Source organism: Eremothecium cymbalariae, chromosome 5 (genome assembly GCF_000235365.1).
Source record: "Eremothecium cymbalariae DBVPG#7215 chromosome 5, complete sequence".
Lineage (NCBI taxonomy): Eukaryota > Fungi > Ascomycota > Saccharomycetes > Saccharomycetales > Saccharomycetaceae > Eremothecium > Eremothecium cymbalariae.
Genome location: NC_016453.1, coordinates 638962 through 662014, shown reverse-complemented (window position 1 = coordinate 662014; position 23053 = coordinate 638962). Strand labels below are relative to the sequence as shown.

Below are 23053 nucleotides of genomic sequence, written 5' to 3'. Positions count from 1 at the left end.
GATATACGATCATAATACACAATGCAATTCTAAGTCAAAACAATAAATCTTTTAAATACAACCTCTAGTGATCCACATTATAAGCAACAGATACCATTTGCAAGATACTGGGCCGTGAACAGGTTTTTATCGTGATCCAAGTTGACTAAATTGCCCAAGATATCACAACATGGTCAAAAGTCTTATCCGTCGCATATTCAGTCAGTTGAAACAGTCACTTCCAATTGAATCTAACCATTCCACATTTTTGGAGGTAGAACAGGAGCCCTTTTTTGTCAACACTAGATTAGCCCTATTTAATGCTGGAATCACGCAAGGATTGCAGCTGCTTATGGAACCGTTGTTGGAGGTTATTGATACTATAATAACAAAGTACGGGCCTACGTCAACTCCAGTAACCGGGGTGAGCCCTACAGCAGGAGCAAATACCAGTGCAACGCAAACATATTCCATGGAATTATTACATTCATTGCTTGTACTTCTAAGGTTATTTAACGATATTGCACAAGTGACTTGGGAGGTATATGAACAAGACAAAACCCCTCAGGTAGGGCACTATCCACAGTTACCAGGGTTTAATGAAAGTCTTTATACCAAGTATTCGATTGGATTTGCAACTGAAAGAGAACATTTTCATACCATGGCACCTCCAAACTTGGAATCCTCCAATGCCAATGCATTGATTAGATTGTGCAGTAGTTTGAAGTCCAATCATCATACCCTCAACATACTAAAGCAGATGGCATGTTATCTTTATCGTTCGAGTAGAGTATCAAGCCGTATTCACCATCTTGACCATTCACAATACGAGCATGCTGGTTTAGATGTAAATCCGCTGCTTACCATAATAGACATAAACTGTGAAACAATTATGAAATACGTTGCCGCTTCTAATCCTCAGGAATTTTACAACTATATTAACCTCCGGATTTTAAACCCACTACTAGTTACTCAAATGTACAATGATACCGATGTTGCACAATATTTGGACTCTTTCTCCTTTTACTTTGTTACTGATAAAAATCTAGCAACATTCCTGGATATCACTGCCAAGGTGGTCAATAATTTTAAGAAATCTGTTTATTTAGAGGCACTTCTGACATTTGTGTCTCACGCGATGACTATATGGATATTTTCGCGACCCAGGGAATATTTGGATGTTGTTGATGATGTTAGGCATAGACCAGATGAGCTTTATACCCAGAAAATCATAAAGGAGTCTTCCTACTTATTCGAGGAGATTTATGCTACGTTTAACGTAGCATCTATATTAATGGAGTCTCCCGCTCTACATGGTAATGCATCGACTGCTTCAACTCCAACTAGCGGATCTGCACACTCTGGTGTTACAGATACGTTGTCTCCTGCGAAGCCTCTGAGTGCGAATTCCCTAGCTATTATGAATTCCAACAATACGACTATAAAGCCTTTTGATGACGCTGGACTTCATAATAACAAAAACGACGCCACAGAGGCCTTTCCGCCTTATTCAAACATATCAAACGGTCCAGATTGTTCCGAAAGGATGACTAATATAGCAGTGCTGAGATTCCTTTCTTGCATGATTATGTTACATCCTGGCGCGTTTGAAGAGATTAACTCCACCTCATTTAAGAATCTACCTGATGAACCGCTGCTCAATGAATATGATTTAAGGGACGAAACCAGCCAGACCATTTCCACGACCACATCTGGAAGTGCTAGCTTAAATTCTGAGGAAGCGAAGGCTAAAGGTGTTCAACATCGTAGATTGAAATCTTTGAAGAAACTGGCCTCTTTCCCATCTTTAACTACCAGCAATCATAGAGTCAAGTTCTTAACGACATTATTAAGAAATATCAACGGAACTCAAATAGTCTCCGATAATTCCTTATTAGACACATTGCGAACCTTAATTCTGATTTCAAGATTGTCTGTTTCACTGATTTTACATGATAGGAATACGTTCGTTACCTTTTTTAGCCGACGCTTATTTTCTGTTTTATGCGACAGTTTACAAATCAGTAATGAACAATCTGCTAAAAGGAACCCGTTAATTGTAAAATGCTTACAAGCCCATAAGGTTGCGCATATGAAGCTGCAAGTGGAGTATTTTCCGGTGGCCTGCTCATTGGAGCCAGATGCATTTAACATTAAGTTGAATGAATACCTGGGGCAAAAGCATGAAGGTTTGCAGCACTTGAAGATGATAACAGAAGGTTATCGGGTTTTCTTCTCTTTGCCTAACACTCGGTCATCGAAGCATGAAGTATTGTTCAGGGCTATTGGCCTTTTGAGAAAAGCAGCATTTGAGATGTCAGATGTTATAATCAAGGGTTCTCCGTTGTTTGATGATAGTATATCTGCAGCAATTGACAATCTATGTGATTACTCAGTTGTATGTGATTCTAATGATGGTGGCATGCCTGATATTGATTCTCCTACCTCAGAATTTTTTACTTTATTCGTCCCCAGAGATGCTCCTGAGAATCTATCCCAGACTCCGTCGATCCCATCGTTTTCTTCAGCTAGCAGCGTGCACAGTGAAAAACAGCAACCTTTCCTTAACTTTCCTCCAAATAGATTTGAGATTGAAGTCCCAAATGTTAACAGGCCAGCTGGGAGTTCCTCTTCCAATTTGCTAGTTAAGTTAGCATCAATGTCTACCTCTCCATCAGAGACAGAGAAATCTCAGTATAGCATACGTTCAGCGATGGATAGAAATATTAGGTCTCCCTTAAGATTGACGTCAAGATTAAGACGGGAGTCTCAAGATTGTGTCACGCCGGTATCGAACTATACTATTGTAACTTCTTCTGAATCGGCTGATAATTCAAAATATGATGCCAGTACACTACAGACCGCTCGTGAAATTTTAGTGAACGTGTACAGCATATACAGAGACATGATGCATTACTTCCTCTATTTTTCAATTGCTGAAAACCTTGAAATTTTACAAACCGATAGGTTACAAGAATTCGTGAAGCCCCTCTATGTAGCGCTCTTTGAAGACAGTTCAGAAGTTCATGATGCTGTGGTATCTTACTGCGATATGGGAATATCTTACATTAGTCAAACTGAAGAGTTCACTGCGGCTTCTTATATGCCTTTAGTTTATAGATTGTCTGGTTACCTGGTCACCTTATTGTCTGCTACACTCTTTAACTTATCTCTAAGTGATGAAAAAAGGGAGAGATTATATTCATACGTCACTACCTATTGGGAATTTAGACTTGATATTTTGAAACGTTTTGATCAAGCAGGAGAGCTGTTGGCTTTAAAGGACGAGAATATGATGACCTTCCCTTTAATCCATGGTGCTACTGGAAGGGCACTCTTTTCCTCATTGTATTCGCACGATCCCAGAATCCATAAGTTGTTGAAAATAGGTTTTAAGTTATTTGCTAAAGAGCTAGATTATCACGAAAGAATTACCCAAAGTGATTGTTTTTCTCTTTATTCTAATAAGGAGTTTATAGATGCCATGTGTCGTGATTCCTATGTTGCTATCAGTGCCCTTGCTTTCCAACGTCGCTTAAGGAGTGATATTCTAGCTTATGTTAAATACCCAAACAGAATCTTGTACGATAGTCTGCGCTTAATTTATAATCGATGGTACTTCATGTCGAAAGAGAAAAATTTATCTCAAAGAGAATTAACCAACTTCCGAAATTTTGCAGGTTTTATTGCTACCTCGTGTGGTGTGTTTCTAACTAATGATACTGATCTGTTGGCTAGATTCCCTTATCTCGCCGACGTGAGGAATTCGGTGGTGGACAAAATAGATTATTTCATTTACAAACAATGCCAATGTATTAACAACGAGGATCTTTTAACAAGGGAAAATTCTAAGGACATTATAAGTACTGAACTGCATCCTCTAGCATTTGCGACTTTATTCAAACATTTAAAGAAGAAAATCAGTGATTTAAGTTCTGTTGATGTTACATTGCGGGAAAATAAATTGTCCTTTGTATTATTGGAGCAAATTATTTTGATTTTAAGAGTTATTATGGAGCGAGATGATGAAATGGATGTGTTGATTTGTGTCTCGCTCGATTTAGTTGAATTAATTGAGGAAATATTTAAAATTATTGAGCAAATCCCGCATGATTCTCCCAAGTATTATAAGAGCATAATCCAGATTTGTAAAATGCTGAGATCCTTTGAACACTCTGAGGAGAGCGTTTGTATATCAGGCTACATGTTGATAAAAAATAAATGGCTAAGATTGACAATACAATGGTTTGAGATAACTATATTAAAGGAATACGATTTAGAAAATTTAGGCAAGCCTCACCGCAGTATGGACTTACAAAGGCGTGATTTAGACTACTTATACATTGACACTTCGATTGAATCATCTAAAGCGTTAGCGTATTTAACTAAAGAGCTCGTTTTAGAAGCTCCTCAATCAATGTCTGAAAAGGAATTGTCAAGATCAAAGGAAGTCGTATTCGGTAATTACTTTAATATTCTGCTGAAGGGTTTGGAAAAGAGTACGGGTATAAAAAAGTTCCCCCCAACTCTCAGACATAAGATTGGGTTATTAAATGAAAATATAATAACATCTTTGACCAACATTTTGAATTATAATGTTGATGTTGGTTTTAAGTATGCACTGCCCATTGGATATTCGCCAAATAGGAATATCAAACTCGCTTTTTTAAAGGTATTCGTGAATATCGTTTCCAATTTTGATATCAGTAGGCAAAAGCTTCGTGAACAAAGTAATGAAGCTATAGATCGGTTGACTATTCGTGCAATTGAGGAACCGCATTTAATTTCAAAGGCTGTGAGAGTATGTCCAGCTAACGATATCGATGCGCTGGCAAGCTCTCTAGTCACTATTTACAATGTCAAAAACGTCGGACATCTACTAGTTATTGAATTAATAAGAGATGAAATCAGCCGCGCAACAAGGTACATGGATGTCTTAAGGAGGAATAGTTGTGCTACAAGAGCATTATCTATGTTTTCTAGATTAAAAGGCGGTGCCTATTTAATCAATGTACTGAAACCAGTATTAGATGAAGTCGTTTCAACTGGAGAAATATTTGATGTTGAAAAAATACCTCCAAATGATCTAGACTGTAATAGAAACGTGTTGTTGTTTTGTAAATATATGAGCAAGTTGGTCGATTCCATTGTTAACTCAGTTGAAGACTTCCCACCAGAGTTCTTTGCCATTTGTCAAGCTATTTATACATCTGTGAAAGCAAAGTTCCCTGACTCAGCCGAAATTGCTGTTGGCTCGTTCATCTTCTTGAGATTTTTTTGTCCATCCTTGGTGAGCCCCGATTCAGAAGGTATCATTGACACTTTCAATCCCAAAGCAAGGCGTTCTTTTATGATACTTGCTAAAGTCATACAAAATATCGCTAATGGCTCGGTTTCTTCTTTGAAATGGCCGGCGCTTCAGAACGAAGCTGAGTTTTTAAGGTTGATCAGTGATAGAATATTCTGTTTCTTAAGGGAAATATCCGCTCCAAATCGAAAGCTTGAAATTCATACAACTCTCGAAAACAAGGTTACAGTGGATGAGTTCCATCTAATACATAAATATTTGTATTATCATGGGCTGGATATTCGGAGGGAGTTCATTAATGATATTAAAAGCTTCGAAGATTTAGTACGCCTGAAAGAATCCTGTAAGCTAACTGATAACCTTCTTTCATTGCTTGGACAGCCACGTATGGAGTTTAAAAGTGCAATACCCTTATACATTAGAGAAAATGTGGAAAACAATCCAGAGTTGTATGATTTTATGAGCAGGCACTCCTTAAAGAATTTAAGGGTCGAAGATACACCTTTCGTTCGTGAAGCTGTATCACCAGATGGCTTCCCAATTGTTATTTTCACGTGGCATCAATGTGATCAGGTTCCTGGGGGCGATGTTGATATCTTGATGTATAGAGTTTTCCAGATTTATTCGAAGCTATGGACTACAAAGCATTATTGTGTTGCAGATTGTACTGGTTTTGACTTGAAAAAATTCAGCGAAGCCCGTATTAAAAAAATCCTAAATTTGTTTTATAAGTTGGTTCCAATAGAAGCTGCTAAGAACTGTGCCTGTTTCTACTACCTTAATGTTACAGAACAGTATCTAAATATATGGCTGCCAATTGTTAAATCGACTAGCCAGTATTTATCGCACATGAACTGTCCACATCTCTTTGTTAACTCATCCTCTTCTTTAAAATCAATAAAGAAGCTCACTCTTTCAGAATTCTCATCAGAGGTATGTGCCGATGTTAGAGTTACACTGCATGATGCTTCATTGTACGATGAAGTACGGATGAGATTCACTCCTGTAACATTGAAAATCGGAAATAAGCACTTTCAGATGATCCATGATACCCCCAAACGTATCAAGATTCCAACTTGGGATGAAGTTATTGAGGTAAACTATAATGAAGTGTTTGAAATTTCAAATATTAGATCTACTGGAGTCTCAACTGAAGTTGGCGTACCGTACGAATTATTCATTCTTATGGAGGATGGAAGGAAGTTGACGCTATGTAGTCCAAGATATCTCGAAATTTTAAAGATCTTCTATTACTCTCAAACAAGGTTAGAGGATGAATATAGGGAAGATGAACCTTCGGGAATGTTGTCAATTTCTGAGGGGCATAAACCAAAAGGACTCACCTACATGATTGGTCATATATTAATGGTAGTATTTGTTGGTTTGAATAGTGAGGATGAAGCTGTGGAGGCAGTTGCTTATAACTTACTTGCAGCCACACAGTCTACTTTTGAACTAGATTATGGTCATAGATTGACGCTTTCTCCTGAAGTTTATGTTCCAGCGGATAACTCAGCATTCTATACTTCTGTATTGAATGGATTAGCTGTTTCAGCACCTGAGTTATCTGAATGTATCTGGGTTTATTCGCTTAATATGTTGGAGAATGTGTTAAGTGAAAAGCAAATACCGATCCTACTTTTCGCTTTATCTTCCTGGACCAAAAATCTATATGAGCATGTATACCTAGTTGATGACGAAGAAGGACCAGAGATTACAGCTCAGATTGTTCGAAGGCTTATTAGATTAACGGCTAAACATGAAACTCATTCACTAATTTATGCACAATTTGTGTGGTCTAATTTTATATTAGAAGGAGATTTGGTAGAACTGATATTTGAAGAATTAATCCACCATTGTGTGGATAGGGACTCTGAAGGTACTGAATGGAAAAAAGTCCTCTTTATTCTGACTAGGATACCTACAACTGCGGTGTGCGGTTTAGTGGTAAACAAGATTAGAAATATTTGTAATTCGTTTCTTCCTACTCTAACACTAGAGGCCTCCACACATAGTTGGTCTGAATTGATTATTTCTGTTGAGATGGCAGTTTCATTATTTTTTGATTCTCTTCTGTTGTCACAAATGTATCTTCCAGAGGTACTTTGTATTGTTTCATTGTTAATTGACGTTGGTCCCACTGAGCTCAGATCAGCGTTACATAGGCTCTTGATGAACGTCTGTCAGTCTTTTGCTAACGATGAGATGTTGTCTGAAACAAACAAGCAGAATATAGATACGGTGTCAAATATCTTTTCTCGTCAAAAGTTGAAGTTCATGTTTGGCTTCAGTCAAGACAAAGGTCGCGTTTTACAAAACTTTAGTGCATCTTCTTTCCTGACAAAGTTTACTACTTTGGAGTATTTCATTAATAACATGCTGATGTTGATAGATAATGCTTCATTAACTGATTCTTACTTCTGGAAGACAAAGTACGTGAAATATGTTTTGGATGTCGTTAGCAATGTTGAATCATTTTTATCATCCAGAGCAATGATGATTATGGGTATTGTAGCTACTAGTGGGATTAAGGACGGATTATGTCGGAAGTTATTATTGCATACAATGAAAATAATGGGTGCTCCGTGGTTAACCGAGGATTTGTTGTTTTATGCAATTTCCCATGTTTTTGCGTACACTAAAATGGTTGGGGGTCTTGATCCAACCTCAAATTTAGTTCCTCAGCTGTTTTGGCTGGCCACTGCATTTGTTCGTTCCCCAAATGCTATGCTTTATCAAGGTGGGCTGTTACTTATGGCCAATAGCGCAAAGCGTTTATGCCCCTCTGAAACAGCATCTAGACAAGAATCGAGATCAATCGTTAAATATTTATATGAGCAGCGTGCATTTGCTCGTGGAATAATAGAGGACATCGAAAGTGTACTTCACATTCGACTTACGGAAGCCAATTTCGACCATGTGCTTATATACTTCATTTCCAAAGGCTTGTTAGTACCCCTAGTTCGCAGTACCTCTACAGAAACACTCATTACCTTTTTCAAGATTTCTTATAATGAGTTACCATATCATGGAAATAATCATTATCTGGTTTATATGTTGTTCGTATTTTTGGTACAGCGACCAGATCATTACGAAAGGCTAGTAAACAAAGTGGGCTTAAAGTCTCAGATGGTTTATTTAGATGACGTTACTAAGATCAATCAATGTCTACTTGATTGGTTAAAGAGTGAAAATGAAAATGCCACAATTGCTTTGTACCAGTGCGCCTTGTATTTTACGTCCCGTAACGCTGATGAACCTAGTAAACTAAGGTTTCTATTGTTGTTGAAGTATTTGGCCAGTAATTCCCCATCGATGGTCTTCAAAGTCTATCCAATTATCCGTGAAGAACTTGGCAGAATAAATGCATATGATAGGACTAGTAACACTGTGGGTGTTGCTTTCTTTGTTATAAGATTAATGGTGGTACAACGTGATTATCTAAAGCTTGATGATATCGACTTGGATATGAAGAATTTCTTAGAACAAAAAGGTTTAACAGGGATTTCAGATATTGAGTTTGAGACTGCTACTAATGATTATATGTCACTGAATAAACTTCAAGCCGAGAAGCTTTACCAAAGAAAACAACAGCTTGTGAAAATTATTAATAGAATAATCCTCTCAGGAGATTGATGGATTACCACTGCTGTTTTAAAGATCAAATACTTTTTCTCTGGCTAAAATGTGGACTCGGAATTACATACTACATTATCGCAAATACTATGAAATGTATTATTGGTCAATTTACCAACCCAGCGAGTTAGTTCATTAGTCATATAAAGATCTAACATAGGTTAGTTCATATATATATATACTCACCTTAATAATAATTCATGTATATCTCTATCTATCTATTCTTTATAATATAAAAGGATATATTAATAGTATTCCTAATCTAGAATTTAATCCAATGTTCGGTTCTGTTTCCAATAACGTCTTTCAAATCCTTGTTGATCGTGCTTAAATAGCAGTAACGCAGTCCTAGCGTCTTCTAATGAAGAGTGGGAACCGTTCTGAATATTAAGGCCAAGTACATCAGTCGCCAGTTTTTTCAAGCTGGGCTTATGACCACTATTATATTTACTTTGAAATGCAGCATGCTCAGCAGTATCTCTTATAGCTCTTCTTGGGTGTGAAATCATTAGTACTTTAAGATCATTGTAAATTGAATGGCCAATTAGAATTCTATCCTTCAGTATTGTAGAAACCTTATCCTGAGCCTGTTTGAAGGGTATTGCATGCTTCATATGATGAGGCATAATTCCACTTACCCAAGTCCTATAGTCTGTAATACGCTCAGAAGGTCTTACATAAACATCTAAAACCTCATTCCCGTAATAATTCACAATCGAAACTCGAGCTAATGCAGATGTTTTGCCTTCTGGTCCAACTCCAACAAATTCACAATCCATAGCAACATATTTCCCTATTTCTTTAGTTCTATCATTTCGCTTACCAGCTTGACTTTTAATATCTTCCTCTATAATTTCTTCCAACTTACTATCAGTACCATCAGTACTAGAATGACTTGCGGATTTTGATTTCATGATCTCTTTATTCATTTTGGCAACATAGCTCATTGCCCTCGACTTCTTTGTCTTCTCTCTAGCACGGACATCCACTCTCACTTTATGGACAGTATCCCCTTCAGAACGGTGTGATCCTGTCCTTACAGGAATACTATTTGCTTTCTGGAGCTTTAGCCAATTAGATGATAGTCTCATCGAAATTATTAGTCTATTTGAGAAGCAAACTTCGCTTGCTCTTCGAGTCTTCAAGTGTCGGCAAATAGGACTGAAATTTCCAAAAACAAGTTTTCCTTTTCAAGTCCACACTTTAAAGATATATCAGAAGTTCTGTATTAAGTGGTTATACTTCGAACAGTCAAAAAGAAGCGCCCTAGTATCCTCACCAGGATTCAACAGGGCTTTTTGGTGTTAAGCATGGATGCAACTTTGGTTACAAGCTTGAACAAGCTACGATCCGGTTTATTGAAATGTTGCCCTGAACAAGATCAGATAAAAAGGGTAATCAAGCCATTTGGCGACGTATTTCTAAATGGATCGCTAAAGAATATGTATATTGATAATGCAGGCAACGATATACTAACGCTCTTAGAGTCTCCTCCAATATCTGAGAGTTATTTAGATTCGGTAACGCCTCGTCTAAAGAAATCTAATGGGAATGATACGTATAAGCAGCCACAGAAAGCCAGGGAATCAAGTGGTTCTGGTGAGTTTATTGCGGCCCTTGATAATCCTCCTATTATAGCTACCGTGAAGGATAGCTTGGATATTCCAAATTTAGCTTATAAAGGGTCTAACGATAGTATTGAGCGCTCGTCCCTGTCTTCGATGTTGACAAAAGACGGGGATGCTAATAGAAGTCAAGAAGAGAAGGATAATAAATCCAAATCACGATTTCGTAGTATATTTAGAAACCAAAATAAGAAGGATCCAAGAAACAAAGATCTTGAGGGTTTTGAGTTAGATACTCATGGAAACTTGAAGCCAACTAGTAAAAGGGTCAGTCTCTATGATAGTGAATTTGGACTTGATGATATCATTGATGAAGACGATGATGATAATGAAGATTTAGATGCTGAGGCAAATAAGCGTTTTTTTTATATGAATGCACATCTTCGAGAAAGTCTCATGAACACCACAAAATCTGGTGGTAGTTGTGGTGAAACCAAGGCAAAGGTTTCAAAAAAGGCAACCTTCTTGGACAACTTTTCCTTAAATCCCCAAAATATTCTGCATGGTGGTGAAGCACGTCATTCAAGTGTACAAAAATTTGATAACTCGTCTTTTGATTCCAGGGGAACGGATGGGTATCGTAATTCGAATCCTGAAGATCAGATGATTGAATCATTTATTAATCAGAGAGACCTTGAACCTTTAGCGTTAACAAACAATTCTAATAACCCAAGAGGGGCGCACGGTGATGATCAATCTATTCGTCACAATGTATCCAGTCAAAGTAGTATTGCTCAGCCTGATGAAGACTCAGGGGTAAGTATTGAAGATTCTGTTCTGGACGCTGCATCCTCTTATGGCTCGTCCCTACTATATTCGGACTCTAGTGATGCTGAATTCCAGCAGCACATAATTATTGACAGTTCCATCGATACTGAAAATGATTCCAGGTCCCATGGTTATATGAGCAACTCGATCCCGAGTAGTCGCGAGTTTGGGATAATGTATAATCACAGTGATGCTTTGGTTGGTAATATGATGGATTTTACGTCTAGGAGAAATAACCAAGAAAGCTTTAATACGTCTGGAAAGGATCATCTTAGTGCAGTATTTTCATCAGGGAAAGATTCAAATGGGCCTGATAGCCTATCCAGCAGAAGATGGTCTAACAGTCCACAGCATATGGGAAGATCAAATAGGACTCGTAATTCGTTGCCTAATAATGCGACTGCAGAGCCTTTAAAATCTAGGACAGGAAGATACTATCAACACAAGAAAAGTGCAAGTGATGTTAGTCGTGATCATCTAATGGCTGCGTCAGAACCTTTTGTGATCAGGAAGGTTCGTATTGCAAGGGAGAAGTCAATAAAATCACAGTTGTCGTCACTTCTCAAGAAATCAGATCGAAACACTACTATAAATCCCTTAGAGCACTTTGCAGCAATATCAGGGTCTAATTTAGAAGAAGGTTCTTTTATTGAATTGGATGTCTACGTTCAGTCATCAAAAACTTATAAAAGAAATCCATTTACGATTAAAGTTCTGAAATCCGCTTCGGTTTTCGAAGTGCTTGGATATGCTTTATATTGCTATACTACAACTTCTAGGCCGGAAGATATCGACGATGATGGTTTAAATATTCATGAAATTATAAATCCTAACTATTTTACTTTGAAAATCGTGGATGAAGATGGTGAACCGTTTGAAGATAATTTTGGAGTTCTAGAGAGAACTTTAAAAATTGGAACTGTTTCTGATAACGAAGTCGTCATTTGCCGTGTAGATAATCAAATTCAATTCAGAAGTAATGAAGCGATTACCCCTCTGAATCATGAACTGGTTCCGAAAAATGAGTCGACTGCAGATGCAGGCATCAAATCACGCAATCATATGGAATCATCAGTTTCCGTGACAATGGTTAATTCTAAAAATTCTCAAGCCCAAAAGATTGAAGTTAGGGTACGTATGCCATTGATCACGTCGTCCAAAGTCAGCTATTGCATGGTTAAGGTTCCACTTACATCTCAAATTAACGATATCCTAATTCAATGCTGTAAGCTACATACATTAGAGCACGGCAGATACTATTTGAGAATATCTAATACACACACGTTGTTAGATCCGTATTCTACCGTGGCTAGTTTAAACGGCATTACGGAATTAGAGATGGCTAAGAAAGATTCAAAGTCCAAGAACTTTGAGAAATCAAACCCTTCAAAACACCCTCCTACTCTTCAAACTATCCAAAGCACAGAGTTGGTAACTCAACTAACTCTAGACGTTGGTGATCAATTCATTAGAGCGGGTGATGTTTCTAATACCAAAAAAGAGGATATGGCAGTGGATGGACAGTCCATAAACAAAACTACTAATAACAATTCTAAAAAGCACCATTCTTTATACAAGCTTGGTATTAGCAGGCAGCACAGTTTGACTGGTAATCACAGCGTAACTACTGGTGGGTTTTTTAGAAATAAAAATTCTTCTAAATCTTCTTTGGGTAACAATAATGCCCAATCTTCGAATTTGCTGCCTGCTGGATCAAGCTATAAAGACTTGTTTACTGGAGCATATTACAAATATAAGGTATGGAGAAGACAACAGGTTTCCTTTATTAATAAGCATGAACGTACATTAGCTATAGATGGGGACTATATTTATATTATACCCCCCGAAGATGGTTATCATTGGAACCAAGAGGCGGGCAAAACTAAATCCTTTCATATTAGCCAAGTAAAACTTGCTAAAAAGTCCAAAAGAGTCCATGAATATTTTAAGATATTTGTGTCAAAACCAAACAGTGAAAAACGTTACTATTTCGAAGCAATTTCTTCAGAAGAGTGTACCGAAATAGTTACTAGGCTACACAACTTATTGGGGGCATATAAAATGAATCACAAAATCAAATAATGATGTAGATAGAGGAGGTCTTTCAGGACATTTTAAGATACGTTTTTTTTAAAAAAGAACAAATGGACAAACTTCCGTTAGTTAAAGTTGTCCCGTTCACAATTGCATAGCAGTATTTTTTTTCTAATTTCTTGAATATTTTGGAGTATTACTTCCTCATCCCCTCTCTATTCATTTATCGAGAGAATAATCCAAGTTGTAGTTACCAGATATCCAGTTGTTGAACATGTACAAACTATTTTCTGGCTGGTCATATGGAACCATATGACCGGAATCATACACTCTCAAAAATGTTAAAGCACCATAGCTCTTTACCTCCCCTGCCGCTTCACCGGTTTCTTTGTTAACCCATGACTTCAATGGCAAAGTCCTGTACTTGTAAGTATGTCTCCAGCCCACAGTATCAGTCCAAGCCTTGTTTCCAAGCCAGTTGCAGATGAAGTCCTTGTCACCAGCATAAATTAACACTGGAATTTCACGATCAAGGAGTTGGGCAACATATTGATAGTACGGTTTGTGTGAGTCTCCTGATAGTGTAAATCTTGCCATAACTTTATCGCTACAGCTCTCATAAGAACTTACATCCGAACCTAATGCTTCAATAACTTCCGCCTGGTTCATATAGTCAGTTATGTATTCCATGTCTTTATAGCAAAGACCGCCGTCGGGGGTTTCACACTCTTTTCTAATGTCATATGGGTTTAGACCCGTTTCGGAATAATACTTGAATGCAAAACGATCACAGTATGCTCCCGCCGCGATACAAGGAATGCTCTTCTTGGTCATATAACATAGGTTGTTCAAGGTCTCACATGTAGAAGCAGATGAATTCATCTTGTCACATTGCTCCGGCTCCAAAACGGCAGGATATCCACCCTTTCCGCAAGCCATTGGCTCATAGTAATTATACTGGGTCTTTGCGTCAGTTGCACCGTTTCCAATCAAAACAGATGTCAAGTTAAAAATAGGAGCCGGTTCGGTACCAGTTGTATCCTCCTTACGCTTAATAATTTCATGTGCAATCTGAGGGATATAATGACCAGCATAAGACTCACCTGCAATATGGAACGGATTTTTAATCCAATCAGGGAACTTCTTAAAGAATAAATCCAAGAAATAATATGCGTCTTCACCAGCCAAAGCCGTTGAATCGGTCGTATCACCATAAGAAAACCCAACCCCAATTGGCTGCTCCAAGAATATTATCGTCGCGTTATTGTTCCAAGAATATGGATTATGAATTGGTTTCAAATCTTCACCAATGCTAGCAGGTCCTAGTTCAAAAAATAAGCCAGTAAAAGAAGAACACCCCGGCCCACCATTCAACCACAACACAACAGGATCGTTCTTTGGATCGTTCCTACTTTCAAAAACCCAATAGAAAAAATGCTTCTTTTCAGAAACATCTAAATATCCCGACCATTGGTTCACCGTATCAATCCCTAATTTTGAAGGGTCATGCTTCTTAACTCGCAAAGAATATCTAGAATCGTGTTCCGACTTCAATATCTCAATCCCATCCATATCTCTAAACGACTTAAACGTCTGCCCAACACCCTGCGTGAATGAATCGTCTAAATCCATTAGAGCCTCCTTAAAGCCCTCATGCAACGAAAAAGGACTTTGCAAGTTAAACCCATTAGCCAGTTTACTAGCCACCAATAATGAGCCTACACCAAATGTACACCACTTCATAACCGACGAACGTATTACTCCTTGTGTTTATTTATCAAGTTCGAACTAGCTATTCAATGATTCTGAGTCTTAGAAAAGATAAATCCACTTTGAAACTGTCACCGCTGCATTATATATAAACTTATACAACTAAATACTCCCGACTCCTTAATGACAAACAGGAGATAGTAATCATTACGTACGTACATATTTCAGAGCATTACGGGAGACAATGATCAGAAATTGTTACTTGAACGGCCAGCAGACGACTTCCGACCATCTTCAGACTACTGGCATGGTCAGCAGTTGACTCCTCCTTCTTCCGTATGCGCTGAGCTTTGAATTGGCGTTTTTCTCCACACACTGCCCCCTTGGTTATAGTCCTCTTCCTTTGGTAGGTGCACCTTGGAAGCAGAATGTGGTCACGTAATCCGCATACTAAATACGCCCTATATTTACAGTGCAATACCCCAGAACATGTGCGCCACAGCACGCCGGCAGGCTAGAAGCCGTGCATTGCACTTGTGCTAGTTGCACTGCTTGCATGACCGGAGGTGATTGTCGAGGGCCACTAGTTGAGGTCACGTGCTAGCTTGAACTTCTCGTCACGTGCTGGATAGTGCTCTGTTGAGGATCAGTTACCGTTCTATAGTCTCTAATCTGGCTCAACTATCCGCTAGTGTCCTAAACGGCACTAGTATCTAATCTAATCTAGCTAGTTTGGTCTTATATAGTTTATGTTGTCCTACTTAAGCTCTCTTACTTAATTGCTATGCAGATTCCTAGCCGATAACAGCTCAATGGTTATCTTGACACTTCTAACGACTCTGATTCGCTGTTATACAATGGTTATCATCTTCATAGTCTCCTAACGACTCTGATTCGCTGTTTCTTTGTCTTGTTATCGTGACTATCATTATTAGTGTGGTTTCTGGTACAATTCATGCACTTCTGTATTTGGGCGTGTGGCGCAGTTGGTAGCGCGCTCCCTTCGCATGGGAGAGGCCATCGGTTCGATTCCGGTCTCGTCCAAAAGCTCCGAGGTGTTTTGCCTTTTGTGTGTCTACTTTTCTTTTTTCATTGGCTTATTTCTTCTGCCGTTCGGATCACATTTGATAATGAATTTACTTGTGCGACAGAAAATATATTAGTTTATTATTAAATCCCCTCTTTGACTGTGGCCCTGTCAGGCAAGCGGGCAATTTCAAGTTATTACTTGGATTTAGGGAATTGAACCCGTTCCAGTAAACGTAATTTGATTACCTTACCCTGTCTGGTAACGTCCAGGCATTCGCCCGTATATTCAGCTACATGCTTGGTAGGCAGATAGCTATATAGCTAGATAGTTATAGATATTGTACAGGAAGATAGCGTTTCAAGTGTTATCTATGCTTTAATGTTATTATGGTGTGGCTTGCATGCGGGTTGCAGCAGCAAAATAGTCTGGATATGTGGGTATGTGTTAGACGCTTTCCGCACAAAACCTATGTGGAAGACTGTGGTCAAGTTACTTTAGTGCTAGTTGCGCGATAAGGAACGAGTCTGGATAATTTGGGCCGACAACAAGAATGAAAAGTTTTCCAAAACACAGGTTTTTCTTCTGCAAGTTAATCTAATCTGTATGAATAAATGATCTTTCCTTCCTCGAGGCTTCTTCCTTTTTGTCACCGTTTCTTGGTGGAGCTGCTGTAGTTTCTGGGGGGATAGCATTATAACGACAGCTTTTTTAATTTGCTAAAAAGAAAATTGAAAAAAAAAATTGAAAAAAGTACTAAAATAGAGATTAATGTTGGCATCGCAAGTCTCTGAGATGTTCTGCTTAGTAGTTGAGTAGTTGGGTTTAAGCGGCTGGCGTTATGACCGATAAGGCTGAAAAGGCTAGTGGTAGCTCTTATTTGTATGATGTTGAGAAGGCAGATGTAAATGGTGTAATAGCCAGCTCCACAGATAAGTCCGTGGAGCAGTTGGTTACGGTGGTGCCTGTGATGGACTCGCCTGTGATGGGGTCGCTAGCGAAACCGGTATTATTCTGCATGGTGATTGCATTTGGTGGGTTTATTTTGGGATGGGATATTGGTACGATTGGGGGGCTTATGAATATGCCTTCTTTTAAGAATCACTTTGGTACTAGATATAATGCGTCTACGGGGTTGAATGAGTTTCCAAATTTATTGCTCGGGTTGATAATTGGTATTTTTAATGTTGCATGTGCGTTGGGTGGGCTGACTTTAGCTAAGGTTGGTGACTTTAAGGGTCGTAAAGTTGGTATTGCTGTATCTTTGCTGGTATATGTTTTTGGTGTTGTGATTGAGTTGGCTAAGCCAACGCATTGGGGCCAGTTCTTCATTGGTAGGATTTTCACTGGGGTCGGTGTTGGTTCTTTGACAGTTTTGGTTCCTATGTACGTTGCGGAAATATCGCCTGTACGGATCCGTGGATCAATGGTTGTGCTGTTCCAGTTGAATATAACTGTTGGTGTTTTGGTAGGGAACTTTGTTAACTACGGTTGCAAGAAGGGCTTTGGTGATATACTGTCGAAGAAGCATTGGCAGGTTCCTATTGCATTGGGGCCTATGTGGGCGGCGGTTGTGTTATTGGGTTTGGTGATGATTCCTGAGTCTTCGCATTATCTAGCTTCTAAAGATAAAATAAAGGAGGCGGAGAGGTCGTTTGCTGTTATGAATGCCTTGGAGGTTGATGATCCAATCGTTTTTTCGGAGGTTGCTGCGATGGCTGCCAAGACGAAGGAACTGAAAGCGAATGGTGAGGAAGGCTTTTGGGAATTTATTGCGGGAAAGCCCAGGCTTGGGTGGCGTCTTCTTCTGGGTATGGTAACAATGTCATTACAACAACTATCTGGTGTTAACTACTTTTTCTACTATGGTACTTCCTTATTCAACTCAGTGGGTTTAGATGATTCTTATGTAACTGCGATTATCATATCGGCAGTGAACCTTGTGGCTACCTTCTTAGGTATCTACATTGTGGAAAGATTAGGTCGGAAGGCTTGCGCTATTATTGGTGCTGCCGGTATGTGCTTCTCGATGCTGCTCTATGCATGCCTTGGGTCTTTTATTTTGGACAACTCAAACGGCAATAATAAGCCTACAGGTGCAGCAATGATTGCTTTTACATGTATATATATGATCTTTTTTGCATCCACATCAGGTCCTGTTGCCTTTGTTATCATTTCCGAATTATACCCACTCAGAACCAGAAATACTTCGATGGCTATCTGCAATTCGATGAACTGTCTTTCGAATTTCACTATCACTCTTCTAACGCCAACTATAGTTAGCGCAATTGGATACAAATTTGGCTTTGTGTTTGTGTTCTTCTTAGTGTTCAGTGTTTTCTTCTTTTACAAATATCTGCCAGAAACGAAGGGTTTAACAGTATCTGAGGTTGATGAGCTTTATACAAGAAAGAAAGAAATTGATGAATATTAAAGCTGGCTGATCTAGATGATGTTTTTTTCTTTCACTGAAAGCTATAACTAAAATTTTTAAAGAATTGTATCAACGATGATGAGTTACTTATGATCTCCTTATACTGGTTTTTTTTAAAAAAAAGAAAAAACGATAACAAATGGGTTTTTAAATCCCGATAATTTTCTGTAATATGCATATATATTATGTATCAAATGTCAATACACATGAAAGCTGAATTTTAAACTATTATCCTTTATAAATATAAATCTTAAGAGTAGTAGATTTCTGCTTACGCTGACACTGCAACCCCACGATATTATTGGTCAATTTCTTTAAAATGCGGTGTACAGATGTACGGGTCTTTCGATATTTCAGACAAATTTTGGAAAAATCCTTTCTGAAGATGCTTGTTCATGAATCGCACAGCCTTTAGAACTATAATCATCGACATTTCTACGCATATTTTCGATCATGGGTGCTGCTTACACTATTCTAGGTAGAACTTTTAAGCCACATCAATTGGCGCTCGGCACAATTTCTGCAGTCTTGCTATTGGTCGTACCAAATCCATTTAAGAAGAGCGAGCCTAAGTCATTATGGAAGGCTTCTTCGCATGGTGAAGAAAAGTACATTGAGGAGTACTTGGCCAAGCATGCTGAAAAGCTCTAAAAATATCAGACTAAATTGGTATATGATGTGGATGGTGATTACTTTCCGATTTCTACTTTTGAATCTGATTGTTCATGATGTTTCTATATGTGTAGAGTTTTTATAATGACGTGAAAATAATATACATTCAGATTTTAGGTATGCTAAATCCTAAAAATAATCAATTCTATACATTATTGTGGTTCTTTCCTAACTCTAGCATACTAAGCTACAGTTAGTCAATCTTTGAACAAGGCTTCATTTGACAAAGGGTCCACAGCCAAAATGTTTTCCCTTTTCTTCACTTTTCTCTGAATTGCAGCATCAACTCTAGACTTGGCTTCCGCTGCAGCTTGTTGCTTCTGCTGGGCTCTCACTACATTTGGAGAAACGTATTGTTTGTTTTCATAGATTTTTGGACCCCCCAAAGGAGCCTTCCAAGATCAAAATAGGAGTTAGTACAAATCTTGGTCCAATTTCTACTAAAGACATATCTTCTTCTTGCTTTTCTTCGTACTCCTCAGTGTTCCTTGCCGCATGAGAAATTTCATAGTTCCTAATCCAAATCTTGTCATCTACTATGCTAAAAGACATTACATGGTCAATAAATGGTTTGGATTTTCTAGCCTGTGGTGGAACACCAAAGTTATGAATGAATAATTCCTTAATCAACTTTAGCTGCGGTTGTGAGTCGAATTTAGAGTCAAAAGACAAAACTGGTCTAGACCCCTTCAAACAATTACCTGTGAAGTTTAACTCATCCATGGTATGCAGATTTTGTACGTAAAACTTGATTGTTGGGCCGTTAGGCGGTTTCGACATCCACATGTATAAATCCTGATGCTTTCTCGCTTCAAAAAATAAAATATTGTTACAGTTGTACAATTCTGAGATTTCGTTCAACTGTCCCAAATCCTTTTTTGTGTCTAGTTTTGGTTCCTTTCTAGAATGCGGTAACAGACTGTTTAAGTCTTGAATCAAATGACGATGCCTGTATGTAACACCTCTAGAAGAAATTAACAACGTCCGTTGTTTGTTCACAAATTGTTTTTCATTTGCAGAGTTTAAACCCTTCATTCTAGAATCACTATGTAAAGCCTTGTAAATACTCGACATCCTTGAATGCTGGCTTGTACTTTCTGTCTAACGTATTGGTTAGTTTGCCATCTCATCTCATTATCATCATCGCCATTTTAAAATTTTTCATGTTCTGAAGCGTCCAGAAAAAAGAAAAGTCAATACAACTTCGAGGACTAACGAGTAAGAGAATCTGTTCAAAAAGCCTAGCTCTTGTAATATGTCATGTAAATGGGCATTTAGGAGTTGCATCGGGGAAGAATTCGTTCCAATATCCCCTTTTGTTTTAAAATGATTCGGAGATTAATCACGTGTGTTGAACTGTAGTTTATCGCCTTTTCACGGTTTAGATTTTCACTTTTACCAGTGAAGGAAGAACATTTAAGCTTTGAAGTTTTTACAAGAATCACTAGGATGAGAGTATAAGTTCCTGGATCATCTTTTAGTGATATTCATTTTGTTTTTAGTGTTTTTTATTACTGTTGGAACCTTTGCTAGAAACATATGAAGGATCAGGAAGTGTTTGACTTAATTGACCAGGAGTCGTTTAAACAGGCCCTCAATTTGGTAGGCCAGCTGACAAGACAATTCCCGTCTTCGATTTATTTCAAAATCTTGGAACAATATACCAAGTTCAAGCAATCTCCAGGCAAATATGATTATGCGTCAAAGTTGGCTCCATTAATTGAGCCAAATATTAGTCTACCCGGTGATTCCAAGTCTTTGAAGTTGTTGCATGATTTTCTCATGGCACTGAATTCTCCAATACCTCCTTTGAAGCCATATCAAATGGCGGTGAATAAGTACCCTAGCTTTGAACTGTGTGATAAGTGGTTTGACCAGGCAATTGAGGATTTGGACTTTAATTATTTGAACAAGGCTTCGTTTCAATTGTCCCGATATTCTAAGAATTCAAGAGCTAATAAGTTTTGGAATGCTGTTGTGCTATTAACTTGGTACAAATGTTCTTCGAATACGTTGGAGGATAAGGATATACGCTTGTTGCCGCAACTTTCTTATCAGATGTTGTCACAATTGAAGCCGTTTAGGGATGAACAAGAAGTGGTTGTATTTTGCCATATCTGCGGTTTGTTAGGCGATGAAAAGGCAGATGAGATTATAGAATTGATTCTGAATCATTGGGGAACCAACCGTGAAGACTCCCTCGACTTATATTTGAAAGATCTGTTGGTTGATAATCTTAAAAACGTAGAAAGGTACGAGATCCTTTACGAGGTTTGCAAAAGCTTGTTGGTACATTTGGACGACTTCAAATTGTTGAAGGATCTGATTCTCTCGGGTGCCAAAGTTCAAAAATCGAAGGAGGAGATAGAAGCACAGTTTTCTAATAGTCGCAACGGCTATTTGGCACATATTGAACTGAATCTTATCTATGATGGAGTTATCACAGAACCATCTCTGAGGCGTTACTTGGACAAGTTTCACGGGAAACCTTGTTGTGCAATTGATATTGGTCATTATATGGAACATATTGATAGGGCTCTGATCAGCGATATTTTTGATAGTTACGAACGTGATATTGTTTCGGATGCTAATAGGATCAAGCTTTTGGAGTCTACAGATGTAGAAGAATTCACGGAACTATTTTTAAAATACCAGTCTACTTTGAACAGTAAACCTAAAACAGACTATTCCAGTTGTTCTTTCTTTATACTTAACGTTGTTAGAAACTTGTTGCAAGAACAAAAAATGGACCTTGGGAAAATCGTAACTGCAATATCCATTTTAGAATCCTACCAAGAACAAGACCCATATAACTATGATACCAGGATTGCTCTAATAGCCTTATATCAGAATTTAGGTTTGACTCCTATCGCATATCAGCACTATAGTATGTTGAAAGTTAAAAATGTTCAAAATGACATTCTTGATCATCTGCTGTATACCAGGTACTCTACTCTCTATCCGAATAGGAACCACGATTTTTTAAAGAAATCTCGAATCGATGAAGGTGAATGTCAAATATATCAGTCATTGGAAAGCATTCCTAGGCTACTCAAAATCGCCTTTGAAAAAAGTAGTTTCACCAAGATCCCTGGTATGTTCTCATTCTACGATCAGTTACAGAGATCTATCATGAGGTGGCTCAGAATTAGCGACCATTTAAAATTACTTCGTCTCTGCAATGACAAAAGGGGGGCTCATTTAAAGCGCCTACATTCTGAACTATTGAAACTAGGATTTGACAAGTTTGGCAATTGGGCAGACAATAGAGACTTTGCGCTAGCTGGCATCTCTGGAATTCCAATAGAATATATGAATGTTGATGCCAATTACGTTACTCTACAGCTGCTACAAGAACTCATCTTGGAATGCATTGGTCTTGGCACCCATGATGAATTGGTTGATAAAGCCCTCGAGACTATGACCCTGTCTTTTAGTTGTTTTACCGTTTACGAAACATGGACATGGAAAGTTTACGTAGAATTATATCAGCATGTTCCCGATATGACTACAGAGGGCCTATGGTCTCTTATCAATAATGTGCCAGACTTTTCTCATGAGCGTGACTGGAAACTTATCCATGGTTACACCACTTTGCTCATGACATTTAAGACATTATACAACATAAAGCGAATCAAAGATGAACCAATGAAGAAGCTTATCAAGGAAAAATTATGCAGCTTGAGAACTCAATGTAGTAGCTACTTCCATGCGTTTGCTCAAGACATTGAAGAAAGCCAAGTTGATAATCAACTCTTGGATAAATTATCCTACAACTCTATAAAAACGCAGATTATTGCCTCCATTAATGAGGTTTGCAAAGGTATACGCAACCTATAAACCAATTTCCCATAGCAAAT

The 23053-nt window shown here is 38.2% G+C and overlaps 7 protein-coding genes, 1 non-coding gene and 1 further gene across 8 annotated transcripts, besides 1 other annotated feature; 6 read left to right on the top strand and 3 right to left on the bottom strand.

Annotated features, from left to right (window-relative positions):
• Positions 1 to 169: 169 nt before the first annotated feature.
• Positions 170 to 8923, top strand: Ecym_5324 (RasGAP domain-containing protein; the record flags this gene model as incomplete). The annotated part of the gene is made up of 1 exon (XM_003646852.1): positions 170 to 8923. The coding sequence occupies one exon, from the start codon at positions 170 to 172 to the stop codon at positions 8921 to 8923; it is 8754 nt and encodes a 2917-aa protein (XP_003646900.1).
• Positions 8924 to 9192: 269 nt separating this feature from the next.
• REX4 (putative 3'-5' exonuclease) lies at positions 9193 to 10014 on the bottom strand (the record flags this gene model as incomplete). Its single annotated transcript, XM_003646851.1, has 1 exon — positions 9193 to 10014. The coding sequence occupies one exon, from the start codon at positions 10012 to 10014 to the stop codon at positions 9193 to 9195; it is 822 nt and encodes a 273-aa protein (XP_003646899.1).
• Positions 10015 to 10233: 219 nt separating this feature from the next.
• AVO1 (Avo1p) lies at positions 10234 to 13398 on the top strand (the record flags this gene model as incomplete). Its single annotated transcript, XM_003646850.1, has 1 exon — positions 10234 to 13398. The coding sequence occupies one exon, from the start codon at positions 10234 to 10236 to the stop codon at positions 13396 to 13398; it is 3165 nt and encodes a 1054-aa protein (XP_003646898.1).
• A 171-nt stretch (positions 13399 to 13569) lies between these two features.
• On the bottom strand, positions 13570 to 15093 carry ATG42 (carboxypeptidase C; the record flags this gene model as incomplete). Its single annotated transcript, XM_003646849.1, has 1 exon — positions 13570 to 15093. One exon carries the CDS (start codon positions 15091 to 15093, stop codon positions 13570 to 13572), a length of 1524 nt encoding a protein of 507 aa, XP_003646897.1.
• A 538-nt stretch (positions 15094 to 15631) lies between these two features.
• Positions 15632 to 15910: a sequence feature (soloLTR - fragment).
• Positions 15911 to 16031: 121 nt separating this feature from the next.
• On the top strand, positions 16032 to 16104 carry Ecym_5320. Its single transcript has one exon. It is a non-coding gene; the product is annotated as a tRNA-Ala (tRNA).
• Positions 16105 to 16928: 824 nt separating this feature from the next.
• On the top strand, positions 16929 to 18521 carry Ecym_5319 (uncharacterized protein; the record flags this gene model as incomplete). Its single annotated transcript, XM_003646848.1, has 1 exon — positions 16929 to 18521. One exon carries the CDS (start codon positions 16929 to 16931, stop codon positions 18519 to 18521), a length of 1593 nt encoding a protein of 530 aa, XP_003646896.1.
• Positions 18522 to 18974: 453 nt separating this feature from the next.
• ATP19 (F1F0 ATP synthase subunit k) lies at positions 18975 to 19172 on the top strand (the record flags this gene model as incomplete). The annotated part of the gene is made up of 1 exon (XM_003646847.1): positions 18975 to 19172. One exon carries the CDS (start codon positions 18975 to 18977, stop codon positions 19170 to 19172), a length of 198 nt encoding a protein of 65 aa, XP_003646895.1.
• A 218-nt stretch (positions 19173 to 19390) lies between these two features.
• Positions 19391 to 20267, bottom strand: Ecym_5317 (the record flags this gene model as incomplete).
• A 465-nt stretch (positions 20268 to 20732) lies between these two features.
• Positions 20733 to 23033, top strand: MDM20 (Mdm20p; the record flags this gene model as incomplete). The annotated part of the gene is made up of 1 exon (XM_003646846.1): positions 20733 to 23033. One exon carries the CDS (start codon positions 20733 to 20735, stop codon positions 23031 to 23033), a length of 2301 nt encoding a protein of 766 aa, XP_003646894.1.
• Positions 23034 to 23053: the final 20 nt, after the last annotated feature.